The following is a 13,065-nucleotide window of genomic DNA, read 5'->3' as shown; positions in this document are numbered from 1 at the left end:
AATAAATTAGATGACGCTTAAGGGGCACAGACTATTTCGTATGATGTGCTCTTGAATGAAGCTGAAATCAAAGTGCTCACATGCATTCAGGATATAGGTTTTATCTTTATTCTAATTGTTTCTTAGAAAACCTCGATAGAATTGTTCTTTATGAGATAGTTATGATTTCCGAACATTTGAAATAGCATTAAGATTTTGAACTTTTTGAATCAAATTGACAACATAAAATAGATGATGGTACACAATTTTAAAAGAGCAGAGAGAACAGGCCTCTAAAATAATTTAACCAAGCTATTGTTAATATTTTGGATATGAGTGTTTCTAACACTGTTAGACAAATGTAAGACAATTTTAACTGAATAAAATTGTCTTGGAACTGGTCTCAGAACTTTTAAATGTTTCTTAATGTACTGTTACTCTGTTCTGACCTTCCAGTTATGCCATATTCATCATTGGAGTTACTTTAGAAGGTGTGTATTTTAAATTGGGGACGTTTTTCTTGTTTTGGTACTATGTTTTTTTTAAATAAAACTTTAATTATCTTTAATTGCATTTTAAGATTAAAATACACAGTTCAAGGATTGCTTGTGTTCTACTTGAGGAACACAATATTTAGGACCCAGATGTGATTAACACTCTAGCAGTCCGCAGTTGAAGGTGTTGAAAATTTGAATAGCGTTTTGCCGATAATGTAAGTTTTACCATCCTACAGTTCTGTGGAGTATAATCCCGTTGATGATAAATTTAGTTAGCCCAAGGCCTTAATAGGCATTTTTAATTTGCAGTTACATTTTTTATTTGACTGACTCTTTTATCCAAAGCAATTTACCTCTGCACCCATTTATACAGCTGGGTGTTTTTAATACACCAGATCTGGCTATAAAACAGAGTGGCATGCTAAACAAAGAGGTTTTTCTTCCACACTAGAAATGATTTCTTTCACAGTTATAAAGTAGCCTTTCTACATAACTGTAAATGATTCTTCTGCTCAAAAGTATTAATGTAAACTTCTCTCGTTGGAAGATATACTAGCTTTTTAGTTTAACAGTTATAGTTGTAAAGCAAATTAATAATATTGACTATGAACCTTTGCAAATTGTATACTCCTGATCAATGATCATTCCCATTTATGAGTTCTCTAAGCCGAAGTCCATATTTGTAAATCATCTAAGAAATCATTTGAGACTTTTGCGACATGATTATCTATGGAATCAAATACAAGGGAAAACTTTGTAGCACGTAGTGAAGAAAATATTTGTCCTTGTGGTTAGCACTTTTCATAATTTAAAAACAAACCACAGGACACAGGAAAATATATATTTTTTCCATTTGGTTAACTGTTTTGTATTGTTATATTTACTTGAAAATTTCTGTAATGTTGTGGTCCAGAGATTCGTTTTTTTTTCAGGCAGGTTGATATGTGTCACATTCCAGGTGTGCTCTTAAGCAGGTGTTGAGACATTGAAGTTTTTTTTAAAATCTTGCGTATTTGTGTGTGTTCCATATTAAGAAATATTTAGGGTGTGATGGTGTTACTGTCATTTGGGGTGCATTGCTCATTTTAGCATCATTTTGTTCATACAGTAGACACTTAGTGGCCTTTTTGACGAAATTACTTTTATTTACAAAACTATTCACCTGTAGTACCAAACTCTGAAGTATGCAAATCCATGTTTCGGAATATCCAGTAAAAAAAAGTGAATAATTCTTTTAAGCTCTTAATTTTTATTTTTAATCGCCAGGCTGGAAAATAAGCAAAACTTTCTTTTTGACTGTCTAACGGTTTCATATATCAATATTTCCATTTAAACCCAGATCAGTTTGGGGCGAAATAGCCTTGAATTAGCTCTCAGTTTCATTTTAGGTCTTCATTGTAGAAAAAGGGTCTTCTTTGAAGTGTCTTTTAAGAAAACCGAAAGCCCACCTTCTATTGTTTGAATGCCAGGCGCTTATGTTTTTGACTGTGATTGTCGTTCTCTCTGTCGTCGGTGCCCTCGCCCTGGGACAGTGGGCTGTGCTTTCAGCTCTGTGAAAATTGCTTTCATTATTATTCAAATACCACGTTCACAGAATGCGGGAAGTGCTGTTATGTGCAGATCTGTGTGATAGTGAGGGCTAGGCTGAGGTGCAGACTCACTGGTGTGTATTTTTGGTGTCTGTTCACATCCTGTGTTCAGCTTGCTGTTTTGTGCTGCTTTCATGACAAAACAAGAAAGGATTTGAAACACATTTCTAATTTCACCTTTATAGTACTTCAGTGCTTTGGCAGTGGTGTTTCCCAGATAAATGTTCAAGGGGCTTTTAAAGCCACAGTTTACTCATTACTCAGTTCTTCAGACATTTGCATTCTCAAGACTGCAGGATTGTGCTTTGATTATGCCAGAATGTTGGTGATGGCAGTTGAATAAAATCAGATGCGATACCACCAGGGTGTTAAGTGGAATCCTGTTCCTGAAGAATGTGTTCATCTAGCTTGTTTCCAATTTTGTCTGAAATGACCACAAAATACCGGGAGACTTAATTGCAGATCTTAATTGCAGACCAATTTATTTCCTCCTCTGTTGTCAGATTTGAAAAAAATATTTTAAAGGACAGTTTTGAGGCACTCATATTTGATATCTCCTGTAGTTTTAAGGTTAGTTATTTAGTCCCCCACCCCGAACAAAACTATGATTAGATACGGGGGAGGGGTGCTTAGTTTGTTTAAGGTGCTCTTATGGGGAAGCCCTGTAAAATGATCCTGTGCCAGTACTTTCCCCCATTTCTTTTGGGAACTATTGTAAATAACAGGAGGCCAGGCTAGGCTGGGAATCTCTGACCACATGACGTTGACTTTTCACACTGCGGATCAAATTAAGCTGGACAAGCCCATTTCCTGGCTGGTTTCTCCTTGTTTTTTATCCACTTGCTGTAACCGATCCAAGGCCGTTCCTTCCGTTTCAAAGTGATGCATGTGCTTTCCGCTGGAGACTGTGGAAAACGTCTGCTTCATCAACACGCCATTTGCGTGAATTCAAAATGACCACCCTGGCTTTCCAAAGGCTGGTCGTCTGCTTCCGTGACATGACTCATCAGTGTGACTGAATCTGACTGCAAGTGTTCCAGGTCAAAATGGTGAACTCGTATGTACATGCAGAGCTGCTTTGCACTGAGTCTTTTCTCATAGATCCCCAATGTTACTTTCTTATACAACCCAAATAGACTATATTTTGGAATCAGTTGCCTAAAAGACTTCTTTGGGAAACGGGATCCCGTGTTGTACTGAAAGAGCGCTGCTGCTTTCGGTTATGCCTTATTTGTCATACCACTTCAAGGCCAGATGGGGCAAAAGGGTTCTGTTTTAATGGAACTTGTTCCATTTTAGTTGATGACTTGTGTGCTGCAAACTCAGCAGGAGGACGATCCATTGGTACTAGCGTTGTGTAAAATATTTTTAATGGATTCTGGTATGACATTTCCCTGCACATCTCCTGTTACAAGGCAGTGTATGTTTATTACATTAAAAGAATGCAGTTCTTTTCCCTTTCAAGTCTTGGTTATCATACATGGTCACTGGCTAGATGTGGGAATTTTTGAAGCCTCGCTTTAGGATACATCTACTTTTATCCCTCAAATTCTTAAATACAGATGTTCTTTTTCCTTATACTGACTTCAATAGTATGTGCTCAAGTACCCTGTATAGCCTAGTTAGACACTGAGGCACAGGCTAAATCCCAGATTTCAAATGTGGGGCTTGATGGCAGTGTTCTGTTTTCCAGAGTTTTCTGTCTCTAACCAGTGGAAAACTGGACTCCTGCTGGGACAGGCAGACTGAGCAAATGGTTTTGATTTAAGCTAAACCCTGCTTTGTTCCCCTTAAATTAATTGGAAGTTTAATTATACTTATATTGGTTTATGGTTGGAGTGTATGTGTGCGATAAATCTTTGTTATCTTGCATATCAGCACATTATTTGAAGAACACGCAAAACATTACACATAAGAGGAGACCATTCCACCCCCTCTTGCAAGCTTTGTAATAATAGTAATTCCTTACATTTATAGTAGTATGCTAGTAGTAGCAAAATTGCACAACTTAGCTGTTGTTTTTAGATTATATGCTCTGGTACTAGATTTACATGGAGCAGAGAGTGCTGTGAAAAGTGTCCTTTTTAACACCTTTTTATTATAATACTTAAGGGCTTTAAAAAGAATCTCATTTTGGAAATAAAATAAATATGTTGAATGATCTTTCACTCAAGATTCCGACCGAAGTATGAACATTCTGTTGGAAATCCTCTCTGCCTGAATCACAGCCTTTCCTGTAAACTTGGTTACTCCTAGCCATTGGGGGTGGTGGCTGGACTTGGCTTTTCCTTGAAAGACAGAGCATTCGCTTTTGCCTGGAAGGGAAGCGAGGGGTAAAGGATATTGTTTGTTCTCATTTGCTGAGTCAAAGCAGTGTTTTTTCTTCAGACAGCCACTGGGATTTTAAAGTCATGAATCAGGTTGTGAGTCAGGTTCTCCTCCCCCTGCATGCTTGGCACCCTGTAATTGCTTTGGGATTGTTCTGCCTGCAACATCGACACCCACACCAGCAATTTGAAAGCCGTCTGCATTTAAAAACTCCTATTCAGATGGGGTTTTGGTGTCCTAGACTTCAAATGCAAATTAAATTTCAGTTAGAGGGCACAGGTTTGTTCTATATAGGTGTTAATGGTGAGGAGGTGGAGGGTGACAATGTGACAATTGCCAGGATTAATAAGATCAATATTCACCGGTAGTCCTCTGATTACTGTTCAGGAGTATGAAGGCCCCATGGCTGAAACGTTGCGTTTTCTTTCTTCTTTTTTTCAGCATGGAATAAACCTTTTACTTGTTCCTTAATAGCTAAAAAGCCTAACTGTTAATGAGCATTTGGAAACAAGGCCAGGTAAATCATGTCGCAACTCAACTTTGTGATATCAAATGTTTGCTATATGTATGGATGTGCAGTTTTACTAAACATATATTAAAATGGATGATGTTGACTAAGAGTTTCAGACTGTGGAAGTAGTCCCCTAGTCCCACAACAGATTGTACACTAGATAGACAGAGATAAGACTTTATTGATCCTGAAGGGAAATTGATGTAAATTGATGTTTTTATACTATAAAACAATCTTAGCTGTACTTGTAGGTTGAAGGTCTCAGGTCAATGCTTATGCTTTAATTATTTGCTTTTTAGGATATGTGAAATTGTTCAGTGAGCATGTCAGAACTAATATATAGATCACTATCATTAACTAATATCATTAGTTTTTCATATCTTATGAACCTGAATTTAATTAAACAAATGCTTTTAGCACAATTGGCCTAAATCCACGTGTTAAGTTTGCTAGTTGCCAACGTGCTTAAGATAAAAACAGACACACTGCTTTAGGAAATAGAATTTCCCAGAAGGTGGCTGTCGGAATGTGTTCTGTACATCATTCCATTTGAAATAGGTTTTCTTTTTTATGCTTTTTCTCGTGTCCTTAATACTGACGTTTTGTTTTCTAAGGTGTGGTGATGTCATTAAACAGCCATTTCTGGCACTCCTTCTGAGTCATAGCGAGCTTTGCATGATAAGAAAATAAAACTGTAAACCTGACAGCTGTATCAGAGAGAAGCAGACTTTTTAGTGGAGAAAAACTGTCCTGATGATTTTGAACAATCTATAGCTTGCCTGTGCTGTTAAGCTATTGTGATAGACACAGGCTCAACCATGTCTTCCTATGTCTCTGTGACCGCACACTCTGTGGTACTGTACCAGGGGCTTCAAGCTTAAATGGGGGACAAATGAATAATTAAGAAACCAGTGATACAAGACAGTCGTTCTCCTGCTGCGAGTAAGTGGAGGTCTTTCTGTCTGTGCAGTGGTGAAGGGGTTAACGTCTTGCATGCTGACGAATGAGCAGCGCTCTCCGCCCCCCCCTCCCCCCCCCCCCTTCCGAAACCACAGGTCTCATCAAGCCCACGCCCTTTCGTCGCGCCTTCTCTGACTTCACACCAGCAGAGCCTGCTGGCTTACTGGAACTGCAAAAGAGGACGCACTTGGTTTTCAGTTCCTTATGAAACGTGTCTCCCTGAGGAGAGCACAGCATAACATGATTTCACTCTGGGTACAGAGTAACTACTGAGAAATCCCATTTTAGCGCACAAAACTGTCTTTTTGTACCACGCACAAAGAATTCTCAAGAAGTGCATCTCCTTTCAGCCTTTCCGTTTTGTTTTAATTTATACACATGGTGCCTGAGGGATAAGATTATTGCTGCTAGCTGTGGTCAGAAAAAGTGCCCTTTTAAGACTTTCTTTTTCTGATTTTGTTATAATTTTGTGTTTAATCCTAAACAGTTGCAGAACATCTTTTCTTGAAAAAATGATTCTTTGTTTGAAGGGATAACATCTCCCCAATGAACCAAATTAGCTTGTTTCCGGAATGCTTAATCAAAATCAAACTATACTCTATAATGCATAATTTATAATGTTTCTTTATTAGCCCTGTACAATTTCTTGCATTAGGAATTCGTGTTTTCGCATACCCCAGCTTTTCTCCATGGAGACACAGACACACAGACAGGGAGAGAAGCTTGGGGTCAGAGCGCAGGGTCTGCCATTGTACGGCGCCCCTGGAGCAGTTAGGGTTAAGGGCCTTGCTCAGGGGCCCAACGGAGTAGGATTCCTCTGCCGGCCACAGGATTTGAACCGGCAACCTTCCAGTCACAGGCGCAGATCCTTAGCCACAGAGCCACCGCTCCGCCCCATATATTCTAAATATAATATTCTAAACTGTGGCTTAAAGAGTGATAACCTTTTGCTTTTTCTGAATACAGCATAAAAATAGCACAAATGTAATTCCACCTAAATATTAATTTTGAAGCGTTAAGTAAAATTTGCACCACAGTGGTCTGGTGACTCCAGGGTCCTGGGCTTCATTCTTGGTTGTATGTCGGTTCGGCTTTAGGATATTCTCCTTGTGTTTTTACTGGCCTTTTCTGGTTTTGTCCCACCTCTCTAAAATATGCAGGAACTGTGTAAATATGACAAGCTCATCCAAATTTCTCCTTTTGTCTTGATGGCCCTGCGATGGATTGGTATCTTATCCAGAGGGTGAGCAGTCATGTCCTCCCTTGCTCCCTGTGCATCCTGGATGGGACCATAGGATAGTGGATATGTGGATCTTTGTTAAATTTAATCCTGGTTATTATAAGCACTTTTCCAGATCAAACAAATGTGGTGCGAACTTTTGCCAACTGGGGAAAATGAAGAAAAATAATTTTTGTTCCTGTAATCGGAATCTGTTAAGTAATTTAATATGCATATTTTAAAATTTAGAAAATGTGCTATGGTACTGATGTATTGCATAATATCTGATCCTATACACTTTAGATCTCTTTTAATCAATCAGTGGTTAAAGACCAGGAAAAAATGGTCAATTGAGAAACATAGTTTTCTAATACATGGATAAGAGGTCACGGTGGAACAAAATCTCAAAGCATTGAATCCTTCAAAACCAGAGTTTTGACCCCCTTTAGTCTTTTAGAAGTGAAGTGGAGAGAAAAATGGGGGCTTCAGACACTTGAAATCTTGTGCTGGTTCTTTGGAGGTACAGACTGTATCTGCTTTAGCCCTCATTCTCTTCTAGGGTGTCCACAGATGTACTGTAAAAAGAAAAAGACATACTGGCTTACATGCACTCTCTGAACTAGTGCAATTGATTTAGCTGAGGTTTGATGTAGAGGTAGTTGTGGTTGTCATTAAAAGTTTTCAGAAGGTAGTTTCGCTGTGCAACTGACTACTCAGTTGAAGATGGCCATGTCAAAAGGCTTTTTGTGAGCCTAGTCAGTTTTTTCATTTTTGAGTCAGCTAACCAATGGCTATGAAACATCACGCTCTTTCTGCATTGTGTGCTGAGTCATGGGCAGACACCACACTGGCCAACATCCTTTTGAAGTTTTTTGTACATTCATTTCAGTGCTTCTGTTGGTCAGTAAAATTCATTGCCTGCAGAGGATGTATGTATGATTTGCATTTTTGGAAGAGCGTTAGCTTTTCCCTTCTAAAGTTTTTTTCGAAGGAGAGTTCTCTTTAATATACTGGAATAAACGCCCACTTTTCAGACCATTTAAGCAAATTTTTACAGTGTAAAAAAACCCTACACTTTGAACTTTTTGAGCTATAGGAAGGTGTTCGAATAATTGTCAGTGTTAACTGCAAAAAGTAAAAAGAATGCTGTTCTTGGTCTAGAAGTCTGACAGATGAAACACTAAAGATGTATTAATTAAAGAAGAGGGGATGTCCGAGAGCTGTATTGTCCATGTTTCAATGAGCTGCAACTTGTTCTCTATGTGATATTGTTGTACAAGACATACAATGTCAGTGCTGACCATGTACATAATTACATTGTTTATAGCCCACTCCTTAGAGTATGATTGACTAATGCAATTCTGATTTGAATTAGCTTGGATTATGCCATATTACAGTATAGTTTACAGCTCATTTCTCTTGATTTTAGTTAGGATCATTTTTTAGGATTTCCTATGAAATACAGTCCCATAGAACAGATTTCTATGGTTTGAAAGGACAGATATCAATCACTTCAGTAAAATCAGAGAATCCCTCTTAAAACCCACAAAGCTTAATATTTTTGTTTTACAATTTTGTAACATGCAGGCCTTCTTGAAATAGTGCTGATCTCTAGTAGACAGGTCATGGGCTATTCAATAGAAGTCCCGTATTTTTGGTCCATTGGCTTCCCCCTTTAAGAAGCTTTGTGTATGGCTGTAGAGTAACACACTATATCAAATACTAGTAAAGTAGTAGTAGTAAAATATTGATGTTTTTCATCAGCTTGTTTCATTTTAGAAAAGTATTAAGATAAAGAAAAAAAACGATTAATTCATGCTCCATATTTTTTATGTGGTACATTTTTCTCTATTTCTCAAAGTGTCCACATGTTTTTTGTTGTTGTTGTTGAGGAACTCTGGTGCAAAATAGCTCAGTGGGCAAGATGCAGCTTTTGAGATTGTCAGCTATACTAACAAGCCACTTTTTGTGTTTTTTTTATTTAATTTTTCACACGTTCCTTTCAGTTATGCAGGTGTCAAGCATTGCTATCTTCATTCACCGGGGGAACTTTCAGAAGCTAAACTGAGCATTTATTTGTAAATGCTGTTTTTGTCTAGTGCAGTTTAAGGAGGCAAAATCTATTTTGCTTTTAATCCCTTGCTCCTGTGATTTTTCTGTGGTGCTATGCATACCATACATTTAGTCAGTTTGGAGACCTAAAATCCTCAATTTTTTTGTCTGTAAAACCACCTTTTGTCTTTGTATATATTGATGTTTAAACAACGCTAGAAACAAGTTCACCTTTAAACCATTACAAATTTGTTGTATTAGTAGGTCAGAGTTTTTTTAACCCTTTTACGTGTGTAACTGGGGAAGTGTGCCAGTTTTAGGCTATTCTGAAAGCCTGAAAGTTGTGTTGTTCTTTTTAAACAGACAGAATTTTGTTGCATAGCAATTTAGCAGTAACAGCATGGTCTTTTAACAGAAAAGGGTGTTGATAACTATGACAAAGGGAAATAATGAACTAGATATTTTTTATCTTTTCTGAATTGCTGGTGTGAAGTGTTCGTATAACCCAAAATATCAATTGTTCTCATTTCCCGCACTTGACGTTTCTTTTTTAGGGTCTTCTGTGATTTTCCCCCTTTTCTGTAAATGACTGTCCGCTAGATTAATATTTAACCTTTAAAAGAAAGCACTTGGTTATCATGGGTCAAAGAATCTCTCTCGTGCTTTTGGCCGTAGATGTTAGCCGCTGTACTGAGAGTCTATGTTATCACTCCAGATGCTGGTACTCGTCCTGGCCCTGAGGGTGTTGACACACCTGCTTGTGTTTTTATTCCAGTCCTACTGGCAAGAAGTTCAGGAGCAAGCCCCAACTGTCTCGGTACCTGGGGAACACAGTCGACCTCGGCTGCTTTGATTTCCGCACTGGCAAGATGATGCCCAGCAAGCTACAGAAGAACAAGCAGAGGCTACGCAATGATAACCTCAGTCAAACCAAGGTACTGTGTAGTATAAAATCACCCCCTGGACCATTAGTCTCACTGCTCGCATGGCAAGATTACTCTTGGTTTGAGAGAGCACCATGTTTTTAACCAAAGAGATATTTTACAGGCTGCTGTACAAAGTGAGCCTTTATTATGTGCTCACTGGCTTTGTAGTTGCCTATGAGCTACAAATTCACTTTTGTTTAAAACAGGAATCTCAGTCTCTGGGTTTTGATAATAGAGATATCTAATTAAAGAATTACTGGATTGGACAACTGCTGGGCATACATGTGCCTTAGAGGGCTAAAGGTGGATAGTAGGGGATTATAGTGCTCTTTGATTTAATCCTTGAATTCAGAATCCAAGATTGACATTATTTTACCTACTAGTGTTATTGTAGTCAAGAACATAAGAAGGGCTAAATAGCTGCTTGTAGTAAATTTATCTGGGAATCTTGTCCAGATGTTTTATGAAGGAAGCGAGAGTATCAGCTTCAGCAAATTGGCTGGGGTAGCTTGTTCTAAACCCCTGTTTCACAGCTGATTCTGAAGAAGTCAGTTCAGTTGACTTTGTTGCTACAACCAAAAGCTTGATTTAATCACTGTCAACAATCAAAAGTCACAAACTTTGTGAAGCTGATATTGGCTATGAGCCTAACCTTGCCCTTTTGCTATATTTTAGCAAATATATTTGCGTCCATATCTTAACATTAGACTGACACCTTTAAGATGTAGAAAGTGCAGCAGTAATATCTGATTGACAGGGATGTCTCTCTATTGAATCTGTAAAGCAGTTGCCAAAGTCTGCAGGTAAAGTTGACTGATAACATTTTAAGGTATGGGCACATTCTTGATTGGCTGATCGTGCTGCCCAATGCATTGATTTTAATACCAGGATGAAGCAGAAAGAAGTGATCTGTAATGACTGACAGCACGCCATATCTGGCAATATTTCTGTCTTTCCACTGTGTAGTGAGAATACCATCACCAACAGCAAGCCGGTTCCATCTTGCACACCCTGTGTCATGAAGTGACACAATGGTGTCACAGAAACGGTAGTGTTCTCTTAAAGCGGACCTCGGTGCGCCTCTTGTGCTTTTTCTTGTAAATGTTCTTGTCTACATGCTTTCACTTCATCCTGACTGTGGCTAATAGGGGAAAATACATGTGAAGTCCTGGGGACATTCAGCCTAGTCCTGAATACCAGCCGACTCTGTTGTATTTCTGAAGTGTTTCAGTATAACTGCAATCAGGAAGCAATCTCACAGGTGACAGGAAACAATCCATCAGGGGCTCTAGACACTATTGCTTCCTGCCAATTGATAGCACTCCTAATCTCCCATAATGGTGGATAGATGAACCTCAAATACCCTAGCTATTTCAACTTTCTAATATGCTAGCCAGTCACATCCCCTGAGTGTAGGGGTGTTAAGCCAGAGACTAGGTAACATTTTGTCGTGCAAATATAAATGATGTATTGGCAAATTCAGAAGCCTTATCAGCCTTTTTGTTATTTTTATATTCATGAGAAGAGGGATGGAAGAAAGTGACAAACTCCAGCATTTCATACAGGAATGATATAAATTCTCATAATCTGCTGAAACTGGTTGATTGTTCAGCGTTGGATAATTCATCATTGTGGTTAAAAACCTTTTGATGCTTTTCTCAAATATTTGTGGTGTTACTGTGTATGTTTGTGTGTATATATATATCTAGAGCATCAAAAGAAATGTAACATGCATTTGTTGTGGTTATTATTGGGGAAAATGAGTCTCATGTTTGGGACTGTAGGTTGTCTAAAGTTGATTTAGCATTCATCATCAACGGGGAGTCTACTGTGAAAATCTCAAGCTAGCAACGTGTATATGACCACTAGAAGAAGTGATGCAAGCTGTGTATATGTCATACATGGTTTACACTAGGTTTCAGATGCTGTCCCGGGGTATTCGGTAATTCTTGTAATGGCACAGTCTTACCCAGGATGTGCCTAGCCACTGGTCTCTGAACCCTCGATACTAAACATAATTTCACCTCATGAGCTGAACATCCATATACAGTATTTACTAATCAGTTCCAAGTTAATTTCCTGTGAAGGTATAATTATTAAAATAAATAGCTGGTGTTACAGTATTGAGATCTTCAGTATTCATGCCTGTTCTGTATAAATTCTGATGTATTATAGTCTAAGACCTATTTTCAGCCTTATACATAGTCCATGACGCACAGTTCTTAAAGCTGCAATATTTTTTTTTGTTCATCAAGCTTCAGTCTGCTTGTATAAAGATGCTTTGGTCGTTTGTTGCCTGTCTGCTCTCTCCAGGTACATCTTAATTCATGGCCTGAGGTCGTGCGATGGAGGGGGCAGCAGGCATGAAGAAAGCAATACATTTCTTAAGGAATGATGTGCAAGATATTTGGATATTTCTATTAGAAATATTATGCTCAATATTGTAGGTTTATCTCTGATATTAAGATCAGATATTTATCAGTAAAAGAAAAAGCACAGCATGATGAGTTTTTAATTCTAGTGATTCACTGATGACAGGTTGTCAGATTCTTGTTCGTGGAGAGTCTTTCAGCTTTTTGTTCCATTTTAGCCCCTTTTTATTCATTTGGCCAAACTAAAAATCCCCATTTCTGGGACACTCTGTAATTCCAATTACATTTTCAACAACAGAAAACCCTGCTTAGACCTTGACAACCAAGTAATCATTAGTTTGGCACCACTGTAATTCATCGGTCATGCCAAAAAAGCTCTTTGAATTTGAAAACTAAACTCTAGTGTCTATATATGACCTATATTCTAGTATCATATAATATTATAGCTGCTAATTATCTTTCCTTTTCAGTGTATTTTAGCATTGAATAATAATGACCTCTGTGTTGCAGTTTTTTCTTTCTCTATTGGCACTGGATTGTACATTTTTGATTGCAAGTGCAAACCAAGGAAATGCAATACATCCTGTAAGAACCTTGTGCATAGCATCGGTTACTGAAATCCGGTTGGTGAA

General features: G+C 38.2%; 1 protein-coding gene across 4 annotated transcripts in view; it reads left to right on the top strand.

Annotated features, from left to right (window-relative positions):
- The window catches only part of mbd2 (methyl-CpG binding domain protein 2), a 54,626-nt gene that overhangs the window by 1,773 nt on the left and 39,788 nt on the right, over nt 1-13,065 (top strand). For all 4 annotated transcript variants that reach the window (XR_015936078.1, XR_015936077.1, XM_088630336.1 and 1 more), the window contains exon 2: nt 9,911-10,070. Coding sequence is in view for 2 of the 4 variants with exons in the window: in XM_088630336.1 (XP_088486462.1) it covers nt 9,911-10,070 (160 nt within the window). In the remaining 2 variants the exon portion in view is untranslated. The remainder of the gene's footprint in view (nt 1-9,910; nt 10,071-13,065) is intronic.

This window comes from Lepisosteus platostomus, chromosome 4, assembly GCF_059453375.1.
Source record: "Lepisosteus platostomus isolate fLepPlt1 chromosome 4, fLepPlt1.hap1, whole genome shotgun sequence".
Classification (NCBI taxonomy): Eukaryota; Metazoa; Chordata; class Actinopteri; order Semionotiformes; family Lepisosteidae; genus Lepisosteus; species Lepisosteus platostomus.
This window is presented reverse-complemented; position numbering and strand designations above follow the sequence as displayed.